Source organism: Glycine max, chromosome 3 (genome assembly GCF_000004515.6).
Source record: "Glycine max cultivar Williams 82 chromosome 3, Glycine_max_v4.0, whole genome shotgun sequence".
NCBI classification, from domain to species: domain Eukaryota; kingdom Viridiplantae; phylum Streptophyta; class Magnoliopsida; order Fabales; family Fabaceae; genus Glycine; species Glycine max.
Genome location: NC_016090.4, coordinates 44,643,033 through 44,657,695, shown reverse-complemented (window position 1 = coordinate 44,657,695; position 14,663 = coordinate 44,643,033). Strand labels below are relative to the sequence as shown.

General features: G+C 32.0%; 1 protein-coding gene and 2 pseudogenes across 1 annotated transcript; all 3 read right to left on the bottom strand.

The window, feature by feature from the left end:
- Positions 1-265: 265 nt before the first annotated feature.
- Positions 266-2,113, bottom strand: LOC102665106 (uncharacterized; annotated as a pseudogene).
- Positions 2,114-6,569: 4,456 nt separating this feature from the next.
- Positions 6,570-9,239, bottom strand: LOC100500332 (uncharacterized). The gene is made up of 6 exons (NM_001249539.2): positions 8,951-9,239; positions 8,023-8,101; positions 7,884-7,946; positions 7,272-7,316; positions 7,128-7,184; positions 6,570-7,043 (listed from the first exon to the last, which is right to left on the bottom strand). Exons 1-6 carry the CDS (start codon positions 9,169-9,171, stop codon positions 6,951-6,953), a joined length of 558 nt encoding a protein of 185 aa, NP_001236468.1. The 5' UTR covers positions 9,172-9,239; the 3' UTR covers positions 6,570-6,950.
- A 1,950-nt stretch (positions 9,240-11,189) lies between these two features.
- On the bottom strand, positions 11,190-13,401 carry LOC100818554 (probable pectinesterase/pectinesterase inhibitor 21; annotated as a pseudogene).
- Positions 13,402-14,663: the final 1,262 nt, after the last annotated feature.

Below are 14,663 nucleotides of genomic sequence, written 5' to 3'. Positions count from 1 at the left end.
ATTAAGGTCGAAAATCTAAATTTATGAAACTATGAAGACAAAATATTAAAGTATATACAACGCGAAAACCAAAGACAAAAAACAATTAAATATTTCTACCAAAGTGAGTTTCCACCACAAGAAATGTTTAAAGAATTCCCAATATGACTACTTTGCCTAGCTACCTGATATCTGAAGCAAAATGTATTGAAATGGAATTGGAATTCGAACTATTAATTCAAGCAACAAAAGCAAAAATGAATCAATTGTTTGACTTCAGGAGAACAAGAGATATATAGTCTACGGTTCCAACTTCTAAACGAAATATATTTTGCATAATGTTTCTCGATTATGACTTAAACCAACGAACCTATTTGACAATTAGTTAGCAAATTAAAAGTTGATATGCTCAGAAGTTGTTGATAAAATCATAAATGTGATTGCTGACATCCTCTCTGCAGCTTCTTGGTTGTTAAAGTGAGCCACCCCGTCTTGCACAACTACTTCCTCCAAATTTGGCATATATTTCTTGGTTCTTCATATTCCTAGTGAAGTGTATACTACATCCAAATCACCTGTAATAAACTTCACTGGTACTTTGAGTACTTTTGCTCCAGTCCATGGTGCTGTGAGCTCCCAATTTCTTTAAAATACACACAAGTTGATTGAGTTATACAAATACAACCAGTAAAATCATTTAACACATGGACGTCTATAGTTATATGTCACATGGACAAGTACGTTTCGCATTCAGTGTGCAAAAGAGATTAAAAGGAAAAATATAAAAACTTACAAGTTGAGATTTCTGTAGTAGTTGAGGCCACCAGTGAGAAGCCTGTGTTTTCAAATTTAGAAGCATAGTACGTGAGATCTTCTAGTGAGAGCCAAGTGGGAAAGGGCATTGAAGTATTGGGATTGGAAACCATTAATTCCTGCCTTCGGCAAAATTGGTGGCCCAGGTTTGCGACTTATGAGCACTTTTTTATTACTTGTTCAGTGCTATTTTTGGCTAACTCACCTTCTGCCTTGCCTGGCTCCTGTTTTATGAATTAATAAGGTAATATCAGATCTAGGATTCGTATTGGATAAACCATTAATCAACTTTTCACAGTCTCCATTAATCAACTTCATACTAAATATGCTGTTGCTGGTCCGTATAATATATCACTTTTTTTTAGCTCTGTAAAAATTTTAAAACAGTCCTTACAATTTTTTTTAATCCTTATTATATATATTTTTATTTTGAAATAGTTCTTTTGAATAAAATCATAAAATTAAAAGCAAATTATTAAATATGCTACTATTACAAGAAAAAAACGAGAAAATCTGTGTTTTAATTTAAAATAATTAAAACAAAACAACAAAAAATAAAATAAAAAATGTATAAATATCCATTTTGTATATTACAGAGAAAAAAATGTAATTAAACCTAATCAATTTTGTATATAAAATCTAGTCCAAGGACAAGTAAATTATCACTTTAGAAATAGTTAAAAAAAATATTAAAATATATTTGTAATCCTTGATATATATTTAATTTTGTTTTTAATTTATGATAAAAAAAATAATTTATTCCCTGATATTTTTTGAAAAAATTTATTTTTTATGCCTACTATTAGATTTCACATGTTGAGGACATAAATTTTTCAAAATATTATTTGTGACTTGTGGTGGCTCAAAAATCTTCAAGAATAAATCATGAACATTTAACAAATATGGTCATCATTTTTAAATTAAAAAATTTCAAATATTAGAAAACAAGTACAAAACAAATTATAAGAAATTAAAAACAAAAATGAGGTATATCATAAATCACATACATATTTTATCTAAAAAAATTATCAGTTTGTAATTAATAATTATAAGCTTGAATCGGTTTTACAAGAAGTGAAAGAGAAGAGAGCATGTATGCAGTTAAAAAAAGCAAATTAAATGCCCATAAATGTTTCGATGTCACCCACTATGTGAAAACATGTGTAGCTGCTGAGTGAAGCGGGAGAATCTGGTGGCACCATGTGTGCCAGAGATCAGGGAAGCCGAGAAGGAACAACACCACGGGACCCTCTCCTTTCTCAGCTACATGCATGTTGATGCCATTCACTTTCACTGTGCCTTCCATCTCTTGTTAATTTCCTTGCTGTGATGTCTAACCCTAATCTCACATTATTATAAAATACAAGAGGTGGATATGGATTTGTTGGAAATGTGGTGGAGACAACAATGAGACGAGTAAGTGCACATTGCAAGTTGGGACGGGTGAACCAGTCCCATTTATTACCCTGTTTGCCTTCCTCACTTCAAACAAGGTTCTAATTCCACGTTACGAGATACTTTGAGAGGGCTAGAGAAGAAAAAAAATATATACAAATATGATAGATTTTATAATGGGATAGAAAAATAAAGAAAAAAAAATATGACTAATGAATGATATTAGTAGAATATGTTTAAATTAAGAAGATGTTTGCATATTGCTGTGAAACAATTATTTATTAATTTTATTTTTTTGAGAAATGTAAACACATAATAAATGAGTATTTTTCTCATAATATAATTTATTTTATAATCAAGTATCAATGTTTATTAAGATTTAGGCATAGGAATATTAAAAAGAAATATAATTAAATATTTAGGATTTCATAAAAATTAGTATTCATTTCCTAACATATCTCTTATTTTCATATTAATTATATTTTCACTCATTTATATATTTATTTCTTGTTTTTTCACTTCCCTGTTAATGGTTAAAGATAAATTAGAAAAAAATATATTTCATTTATATTGCCAAATTAAAATGACAGTAAAAATTGAACAAAAGGTTTCTAGTCATGAGACCTTGCTTTCTACTCAAACCAATCAATGTTAGTGATTTTTTTATGGATTAATTTTCCGATGTCAGCAATCAAACCTTCCACGTTAATCGTTGGGTTAGTATTAAAACCAAACAATGTTAATGATTTTGATGGATTAATTTCGATGAAATTATTTTAGTGAAGCCAATGTGCACTGTCCGACAGATGTGAAGCTCTCCAACTCCAACCAAGCAATTCCAAAGCGTGATGAGAACAGGTATATTTTAGCAATCAACAAAGGAATCCTTTTCATGTTTGTTACAAATGAATCCGTCACTAGTTAAGATAAATTAAATTATACACAATACACAGCATAATTAGAATCGAATACGGGATTATGCTCTTTTGTGTCAGAACAAAACTTTGATCGGAAGTAAAAGTCTATAATGTATATTATTCTTAAATCTTTATTTTTTTTTTTATCATTGATGTTTCCATATTTTGATTATAAAAAAATTAGATCAGATATGAAAAGTGAAAATTAAAAACTAAAGTCATTAACAGTGAAGGTTTAATAAAAATTTATAACAGTTAAAAGTAATTATCATTTATATTTTATAAATATAAAACTTGTGTGTTATAATAAGGGTTAAAACTTACTTATAAACATGTTCATGTCTTAAATATGTGACACTTCTGATTAAGAGATTAGTATAATGTTCTTAATCATTTAATTTTTCATCAGTAAAGTTCAATGACATCTTCTTTCTATAATATCTTTTATTTAATATATATTTTTAGTTTGTTGGATTATATTTGTAATCATATATGTTAGATTGAATTGAATATTAAAAATTTAACACATTAATTCATGATAAATGATCTATAAAGAGGATATAGGGAAAAAAAAATTAATCTTCCTTAAATTTTGATGAGATCATGGTTATTGAAGAAAACAAATCCAAAATTTGTTGTTAACTCCTATATAACACAAAACAAAGCCTAAAACTTTACGTGATTGCATCATCCAAGCCTAAAACAATTAAGAGAAATAACGAGATTGCCGAAGGAATACCGAAATCGTATCTTCGAGTAAATAGCTTGAAATTAAGTATTATTGGAATCTTTTCTTTAGTTATACATTTGTAACTTATTCGACCAACTAAATCAAGGGACAGCACCACTCTCTATTTGCTTGTTACGTTTGTTTTATTTATTTACTTTGTGTAACAGGAAAATATTTGAACTTCTTATTTAACATTTAATTAATTTTCTTCCCATCTGATCAACCCATTCTGAGTAAAATAAATGTAGCAATACCTTTCCTTTTATCTATCTCTGATGTAAACATATGGAAAAACCCTTCATCTTAATTATTTCTCAAAATTATATCTACATTTATTTATAATAAATTTCACAGTACCTTGCTTTTTCTTTTATTGTTCGCTAAACAAGATAAAGAAAAATGTGTTGTAACTTGATTTTGTCTTGTAGTGAATTATTTTTTGTGTATCAAAGGCACCAATATATTGAGTTTTAGCTAGTAATTGCAATAAAAATAATATGAAGCAATTCTTTGAGTACTTCTAGGATATTATAGTATAAAGTAAGAGTAATAAGATTGATTTGGTAGTAAAAAAAATTGTTAAATTTGATTCTTTTGCGATAAAAAAATTAATAACTAACCATTAATATTTGAGGATAAAAAATTATGATGCGAAACTGAAAATTAAGAAATAGTGAAATATGTTTCCATGGCAAAATCATCATGATTAGAAATATAACATAAAGTCATAAACGTGACAATTACTTTAGTAGACTAGACTGAGTGAGCAATGTGACAATTAACAGAAGTTGGTAAGATCATGAGAACTTGTTGATAAAATCATAAATGTGATTGTTGACATCCTTTGCATCTTCTTGGTTGTTAAAGTGAGCGACCCCTTCATGCACAACCACTTCCTCTAAATATGGCACATCTCTCTTGATCCACGGTGCCGTAAGCTCCCAATTTCTGTAAAGAAAGAAAGAATCATTATTAATTTACAACGTGGAAGCCTAATGATGGAGAATTAACAAAGAAATATATAGGAATTAATTATATCTTACAAGTTGATATTGCTATAGTAGTTGAGCCCCCCCAGTGAAGCCTGTCTTAGTGAATTACGAGGAAGACTTGGTTCACTGTAACTATCCGGTGTTCTATGCCTTCCATGTTTTTCCTTTTTTCCCTGCTGCGTTTCTGTAGCTGCATGTATTCATCTCAGAGACTTAATTACTACGCATTGGCAATGGGAATCGGGAAATTAAGGCGGAACCAGTCTTCTTATTTAGTTATATTACAATTCGTTGGCATGGTTTCGCAAATGGCATGTCCCTAATTCTTCATTCATTTATGATGGATTATTTTTAAATTATTGCATATGATTTAAAATATAAAATTTAATTAATTCAAGAATAATTCTAAAATCTCTTATTTATCGTTCTACTGTTAATTCTTTTTTTCAATGATTAATATTGTGTGCGTTTTATATTTTTAAAGCATAAAATGTATTGTTTTTTCATTTAAAACTATCTCTATAAGATAGTTGGAGAATTTGTACGATAGTTAAAGTATACAGCATTAGCCTTATTTAAATTATATAGTTATATTGAAATTAGTTTTTTTATATTAAAAATAAGAGAATTAGTTTATGATTTAAAAATAAAAAATTATTTATGTGATTATTATTAAATAAAATTATGAATATTATTAACAAAATATTTTAGCGTTAGTAGATTAACGAGTAATTCTCTTCCTCAAATAATCTTATTTTAGCGTAGTTGTGATGTTTTTTTCTAACTTAATTTATTTATGACATAATATTTATTCATTACATAGTGAACAAATTAAGAAGAGGCAACATTAGAAAATTTCATTCCTATTTTGGCATTTCAATTTTTTAAGAAATCAAGCAAAATTTCTAGTGTTTAATCGGGAATAGAACAAATAGGCAAATTCTTGTATATTTGCCCTCTCCTTTTTTTAAAAAAAAAAATTCCTTTCTTTTCAATTCAACTTTGCATTACATTTTTTTTTTATCATTAACTGAGTAAAAGAAGTACAATCCGAATAAAGGATTGATTTGTTTAAACTTTAAAAAAAAACCATAAATTTAAACAAACTTATCCAAAGAAACATTGTTGGCATTGCTTCTCAGAAAAATAAAAAGGACGTGGACATCGAAGACTAGTTACCCAGGCGCAATATTGTACGTATTGGATAAATTATGAGACTAAAATATAATATGAAGAATGAAAACTACCTCTGGGATATCCGATTATCTCCAATATTAGGACTCAAACTGGCTCGAACATATATACTTTCAAGCTATCAACAGATTGAATACTACTTTTAATAGCACTCTAAAGACTATAAACATCCACAAAATTAGATTTTTCCTGTTGAAATTTTACCAGCCAATTGTTTTCAGTCATCAATTCATAGAACAAAAAAAATCAAAGGTTTATATTCCCCGCTATCCCTTTCAAAATTTTCCAACTCCTCACGTCTACCCCATATCCCTCCCCTTAAAACAAGCTAGTTAGTATTTATAACTACCTTCCTGAATATAATTATTTGTTGTAGTGTAAGAAATAGTATAGAAAGGAGAGGTTGCACCATTCCAAGGTCCAAGGGATGCCACGTGGAATCATATTGGTACTTACAAATGATATATCAATGAAGGACAATGGACAAGAATTGAACCTAAGATCTTTAGGTTGAATCAATTCAATCCAAACCTATTTTTAAGAACAATTATCGGGGGGAAACCAAGAAGGGAACAAATTTTTTAATAATTCAGTCACATGTGCCCAAATCAACACAAGAAAAAAATATCTTGGCACATAACACAATGATTGCCCAATCTCAAAATACCATGTATGGAATCAGTTGGGTCAAGAACTCCTCATCCTACAAAAGCTCATAACAAATTTCATAAAAGAGAAATCCACTGATCGAGAACCATACATGTCTTTCAATGGTAAGCACAATATTATGATATCCCACTCCCCTTCCCCAAGGAAATGGTAGGCTGCCCGGTTCTTATAACGGAAAAATAATTTCTGCACCTGTGTAAGTAAATGTGGTCCTTCCCAGATTTTGTTGTACCCTTCTATCAAATCCATACCTTCTCAATGCTAATCAAAACTAGCATTTAAAAAGTTCAGCAGTTCGTTTCTCTTGCTTTCAGCCACTTTATCTTCCTTTGTTTTCTCAAGTTTCAGAAGAATCTACCAAAAAAAAAAAAAGGATCATGATTGCTACTACCAATAACAGGAACAAAACAAAGGTACAACCAAATAACACATCCATACCTTCTTGCCAGATACAGCACTGCGACGGACACCGTCATCTTTGTCATGCCCTAAAAACTGATTAAGTACAAAAAGCTAGGAGTATAAAAAAACCATGGAAGCAAATAAATGCATTGAACTTCTGTGCTAGATTACAATAAAAACCTTGGAAAGCTGCACAGGGCTGCTGCTCCTCTCATCATGCTGCTTCTATATAAAGCTCCCATTGCCAGGACAAACCCCACCAAGAAACAACATCCAAGCAAGTCAATCAAGCGCCCAAACATGTCACAGATCCCAGCTCCAATTTCAAAGAGCCAATACACAAAATAGGCAGAAAGTATCATAAGCCATCTCAGACTGGAAAAGTGGAATGTACAAAACTTTGTGTATGGAAAAAAGTCCGCAATTTTGCAGCTAAATTAATAATTTGTTGTTTTATGCTATGCATTATTAGTTCAGGACCAATGATGTCAAACCAGTGTTTTCAAGCAACAGAAGATGATAGGGAATCATACAAAATTATATGAGTGTGTCTTATGTAGATGAATATTGGATTTAAGCAAGAATCCATGCAGCAAAACTTCCGGTAATAAGTATTAAGCATGTTGAATCAAGTTTATGAGTAATCTGAAGATTTAAATGAAATGATGCCGCACACATAGTCAACATTTCAAGGTCACTTACTAGAGTTAAAAACTTTCAATATGAAGAATAACAAACTATTCTGAACAAGCCTACGGAAGACAATAAACATGGCATCAAAAAGTGACCTACCTCTTTTACTTTATGCTTCTGCCTCTTATGGCGGTGGCTTTTGCTTCGATCCTTTTCCTTATTCTGGAGGGTGAAGGGGAGATGTAAGGTAAATGAACAAGATTATAAACTAAGAAAAAATGTATTACTAACAAATCACCTTCTTTGGCCTGTCACTCTTTTTATGCCTCTTTGAACGGTGAGATGTTTCATGCTCACTATCAGAAGAACTTTCACTTCTGAAGTGAAAAAATGAACAAAGTGTTATGATAAAGCCAGATTAATCCACTTATTAAATTACTAAAATGTATTGCTACAAGTTTTTGAAATCAGTAACACATATAAACATGCAGATACACTGAAGTAACTACTTATGCAACATGCAAAATGATTAGATCTCCTGTACAAGGCACGCAATTTATAAACATTATACATTTTGCAGAAATCATGTTTCCAAACCCGTAGTAAAGGGGGGACAACATGAATGAAGGAATAATATAACAATCAGCTATGTAAAGAAGAAGCACGGTAAGGGGGGGAGGATGCACGGCAAAGGAGACTGAGAATATGTTCAGTCAAAGAGGCCAGCGTTTTCAAAATCTGTTTTGTAGTAAATTTTCATCAGTTATAATTATGATTCCATTTCATGTCACATCCAACTTCCAAGCACCAAAAATAATAACAGAATGAAATGGAACAAAACAGATTCCATAAGTTAGAGATCCAAATGTTGGAACGGGAACATTAATACGATTCCCCAATTCAATACATATCAATTCTACGTAATAAAAATATCCTGGGACCTACTTCTTTTACAACCGTGTGCCTCCCTTACAATGGTCGAAAACAATGAATTATATTTTCTCCTAATTATACAGAAATTAATCTTTCTGAGACGGTGAATATTTAATTAACTATGTTGTTTTCGTGGATTCTAAAGGATATAAGAACTCAAAACTACCACAATTAAAAAATTCACAAATTGTATAGAATCAGCTATTGAAGCAAAGCATGTAGATGATAATACGGAATAAAATAATAAAAAGAAATGCGTGTGTTATGAGTTATGTGAGGGATAGATATGGAACCTGGAGTAATCAGAGAGGGAAGATGAAGAATAGGAATCGGAATCGGAAGAGTGGCGGTGATGCCTACGGCGTCGTTCTCCGCGGGATTGGGATTGGGACTTGCTCTTCTTTCGAATCTTGAGGGAGTCCTTATCACGGTATCGGCGATGGCGGTGGTGACGCCTGCGACGGTGAGAAGAAGAGTCGTCGGAGGCAGAGAGAGAGGAAGAAGAGGCCGCCATCACAAACTTGCGAGCGACTCACGCCAATTCTTTATTTCTTTCTCTCTTACTTCGAGCGTGATGTCAATATCTTGTTTTTCAATTATGCAATGTAACAATATCTTTAAGAAAAACACTCTCATTCAGATATCAAAATGGGCTAAGCGAACCTAACCCCAAAAGTTATGGATTGGACTTGGTATTTTCCATTATGAGATGGTTTGCTATTCTCACCTCCAAATTTTCTGTTTACACTTCACATGTGCTTTAAAAGGTAATGTTCTCTATCTTTCTCTTGTTATCTCTCTCTTGCAATTCCTTGATGAATTATTTATTTTCATAGACAATAATGAAGAGCAGATGATCCTTATATTATTATTTTTGGTTATATGGGTGACATGGGGGAAATTTGTTTATGCTTTGGTTTTATTTTTGTTTAATTTAATAGGAACACGAATTTTTTCCTGTTAGTTTTATAATCTATTTTGTTCCACATTTTATTATTTATAACTTTACAAACCTTTCCACTTGGGTTATATTCATTCCTCCCTATTAAAGTTTTATTTCAAAACATAGGTAGAGGATTTAACAATGATGAATTAATACTTTCCAAGTTGAAGGCTTAAAATAACAAAAGTGTGGAACAAATGAAAAAGAAAAAAAAAAGATTAAGCTCGAGGAAGGAACTAATGGTATTGTTTTATCAAATAAAAAAGAAAAATGAACGATGAAACAAATTTCTCGCATGTGCCATCCGGCCATGTAATAAAAATAAATAAAAAAAGTCCATAGTCTCTTTGTTATTGTTTGTGGAAGGAAACAATTTTTTAAGCTAGTTGGCGATGGTGCTTTTTCCCCTTCAAAACATATTGTTTCGAGTTCAGTCATTTTAATAGGAAAACTTCACTTGTATTTTTAATATATATATATAAATAACGAAAGGAAATCATCTAGTGTTTTTTCTGTACATTACATGGATGCAATGTAGTTGTATTTTTTTTTATAAAAAAAATGACAATGGATAAAGAAAGATGACTAATTTTCTACACCAATTCCATAAGCTACTATCCACGAGATGATGCTTGCTTGATTGTGATAGCATCCACATCATACTCCGGTATAGGAACTTGGGATATTTTGTCAAATTGTCAATGGTGGAAGATCACGTAAATTCACAAAGATAAGGTTGATTGGCGCTGAATACTCGAGGAGGCTATTTTATTTGGATTGGCTTCATTTTGGTATTTTTATTAGCTACTTTGACATGATTTATTTTAATTGTTGATTTCCTAGGTTATGAAATATTTATATCCACGTATCAATATTTTGTAACCTTGGGAATGACTGGGAATTTACTATTATATATAGGTTTGGATACTCTTAGTGCTTTCATATAATGATATGTATCTTTTGCTGATTAAAAAACAAAAAAAAGGAAACTATCCATATTTTTTATTTCACTTGATTCCGCGTCTCCCCTTAAATTAATAGGGAAAAAATATAAAGTAGGTAAAAATAGAGCAAAAAAATTTCAATATTATATATATCCATTTACATTATAAGAATTGTATTTCCTCATCTATTGATTATTTTCTGTATTTAATTTTAGCTATATATAAGGACATCGACTTTAATTTATTTTTAATTTATTAAAATGTACATATATATTAAGTACTTATTGCCAATTGTTTCATAAGTTTGATTTGGATATATATAATTATTGTAAAAAAATTATCAATCAATAAAATAATATGTTTTATCTTTTAAAATAACTATTATAAATGTCAACGAAATTTAATAATATAACAATTTAAAACTAGATAATAATATTGCAACCAATCTTTATTTTGCTACTGTAATTTACTTAAATGATTTTCTTGATTATTTTTTATTAAAATTAAATTAATATGTATGTAATATACAATCAAGGCCTATCAAAACGAGTGATTTAAGTGGAAAATTGTTGAAAGAGAGATATTGGTTATGTAATAACGAATATCTAATTAAGTATCCTACAAGCATAAAGAACTGCAGGGAAATGACAGTTCATACACACTTGCATTTCAGATCACAATGACATAATGGAAGACAAAAGACATAGGTGGTACAACACAAGCATTAATAATTACTTGTTTAATATGGCAACACGCAAGCACACGCGGTCTCTCCCAAAAATTAATGAATCAACTTCAATGAGTGGGGGAGGGTTGGCCAGAGTAGTAAGGAACCCTAGTGACCCTAATCCAGTCATCTCCATGGAAGAACTTGGCTGGCAAGAAGTTTGATATTCCATCTGAATCGAGGGCCTTGATTCCTTCCCATTTGACACGCTTGGCTTTGTCTGAACCAGGACCACGGTTGTTGAACTCAGAGTAGAAACAAGTATCCATTCCCCTCAAACCCTCCAATGTTTGCCATGGCATGTAACCATCAGGTGTGATCAAATCACCAATGTAGGAATCCATAAATATGGTTCTCGAGAAATTCTTCCATGGACGGGCCAAGTAAGCTTTGTTGTCGAACCTAACTGGGTAGTACATGGGGTCTGCCACAATGCTTCCTCCCTGGATGATTAATCCTGATGGTTGGTTCATCTCTTTTCTGCCTTGTGCAGTCACAATGCATTGCTGGTTTTCCAATGGCTTTCGCACCACAAAAGTGCAATTTTGGAGAACAGCCACTGCATCACCAAAGACAAAGTCGATGGTACCTGAAATTATGCAATCACGATAGAATTGACGCATGGTGTGGGCGTAAAGTGTGTCCTGGTACCCATCCATTCGGCATTTGTAAAAGATGGACCTGTCAGCTTGAACCCTCAAGGCCACTGCTTGATGTTTTTCAGCACCAGCTGAGTTCTCAAACCCCATACCTATGCCAACGAAGAAATCTCCTAGAATGGCTGCATGCATTTATAAATATTAGTATAATTCATGCTCAATCCAAGCAACATAATAATAAAAGATTTCTCATCTTCAAGACAAGAATTCTATTTCATTATAGAAGATGAAATCCTAGCTAGGTACTTAACTAAAAAGAATTAATCTAAAAGAACAACTTAACTTAAGAGTTGTTTTGTTATTGTAGAAGCAAAAAAAAAGATACACTCTTGTAGCAATGGTTGTGTAGTTGTTATTAATTAGTTGTTTGTTGCAGATTGTATGAAGTGATTACTAGCAGTTACTAGAATATATATAATTAATTAAGTGGAAGGAAACGTACCAGCACTGGCGGTTCTGAAGGTCCCAACCCCATCGACGAAGTTTTTGTTGCCGGTGATCCTTGACTTCTTACCACCATCACCAATCATAACAACATGGGTCATATTTTTGGAAACTTCGACGTACTCGTTGTAAACTCCTTCCTTGACGTAGATAACAAATGGCCTTAGGTTTTTCTTGGGCACGTGCTTCAATGCTTCATTGATGGTGGTGAAATTTCCACTGCCATCCTTTGCAACAACCACATGGGCCATGCGTTTCCGTCCAGTCATATGTAGGAGTTTGCGAACACCAACTTGATCATCAACCCATTCGGGAAGGTCAAAGTAGTCGTGGCCAAGAACGTTGTTGTTCAAAAGGCGTCGGCGGCCAGGTTTGCCGATGTGCATTTCCGAGAGAGTTTTAGACAACTCGGTGATGATAGAAAGGCCATTGCTACTCATGTGCATGGCACTTTGCAAGAGCCTTTGCATTTTTAGACTAGCATCGGTGGTTGTGTTCTCAAATGCGTCTAAACATGTTTCTTGGTACGTGATTGCACCGCTGAGCCAAACCTTCAAACTGGTGAGGATGTTGTCGAGGTTGTTCAAGTCGAACTTGGTAAACCTATCGAGTGACCTCGTGAACTCCCCGATGGAGAGGTTCATGAGTTGCTTGCAAGTGTCGAGTGCCTCCTTGGTTCTGGGGTCGTTCTCGACCTGGTGCATGAGTTCTGTTTTCTCAAGTCCTTCTCCGATTTTTGAGATGGTAACGTGGAACGCGATTTTTATGAGTTCTCGTGGGTCGGTGATGTTGTTGCTATGTTCAATAAGACTGTCCTCGCATTCCTTCTTGTAATCGGTGGGTGCGCAAAGGGTTTTCACGGCCTTGATCGAGGAAGCTACACTGGATTTGCTTTCTTCCTTTGAATCATAGCTGATCCCTTGTTATTGAGGTTGATGCTAACTGTCACTGCCACCACCATGGCCACCAGCAAGAAGGTAGACACGCCAATTATGGCAATTCTCTTCTTCTGTGCATCTCCCCCCATTCTTTTTAATTGAGCACCAACCTAGCTTCATGCATATAATACATCAAATTAATATAATTAATTATTAAAAATCGATGAACGTAATTAAAAAAAAAACGTCATACGTACTACGCAAGGAGAGGACTCGTTCAGGCGTAAGAATCCTCCGACAAAGCCCTCGGGAGAGCGCGTTGGTGCGATTGTGATGATTTGAAATATGTGTGTGTATTTAGATGAAAGATCGTTTCCAAAGTTGGCTATGTCTGTTGCAAAAATGTGAGGCTTGGAGTCAAAAGCTATCCTTTTTCTAAAAAAAGAGCCACGCAAAACCCACGAAATATATGACAAACTTTTCTTGTTATTATTTGATTTTTTGTGTTGTGGAATTAGAAAGGAGGAAGGGGAGAATGGCCTTATTTTGCGTTAATTCACCTCTCCCTTGGTTGGTGCCCTTCATTGACTTGACTTTTCTTTCGTCTGAACCTTGAGCTTGACACAGGTTTAGCTGCTTCAACATTAAGTTAAGTATTACATTTTTTAGTTTTGTCACTTGGATACTAGTTACATGATTAAAATGTGGATTTTATGTGCATAATTTTTTTAATGGTATGATATATTAATAATTATGTTATATACAATGTTGAAATTTTAAACAAATATTTAATCATGCCAAGTTAAACGTTTAAATCTTGCTTGAGTACCTCCAGGTAATTATTAATTATTTTTAATTATAAATTAAAATATAATAAAATAATTTTATTCATAATATAAATATTGCTCCCACAACTTTATATCAAGTATCACTCTTTTTGTTCTCTCAATTAAATATTATATAGTGTTAATTAAGTTTTTAGTCTTCAATTTTTTTAAACAAATTTTAGACCTCCATTAATTTTCCATTTACATATTTAGTCCCTAAAATTTGTTTTATTTCTTTTTAATTCCTCATTTATTTTTATTGTTTAAGATTAATCATTGTTTTATCAAATTTCAGTCCTTCCTTATTTATATATTGTGAACTTATTTCGAACAATAAAATAAACCAAGGACTAAAAATAAACAAACTTTTTTTAGGGACTAAAAATGTTCACCAAAATTGAATGGAAGATTAAAAGTTATCAAATAAATTTTGAAGGACTAAAAATTAGAATTCGAAAAAGTTGATGAAAGATCAAAAACTTAATTAGCCATTTGTATTATTATTTATTTTCATTTTTAAATGTATATTTTACATATTATATTTGTAATTAATAAAAGATTCTCTCTCATTCATTTTAAATTAC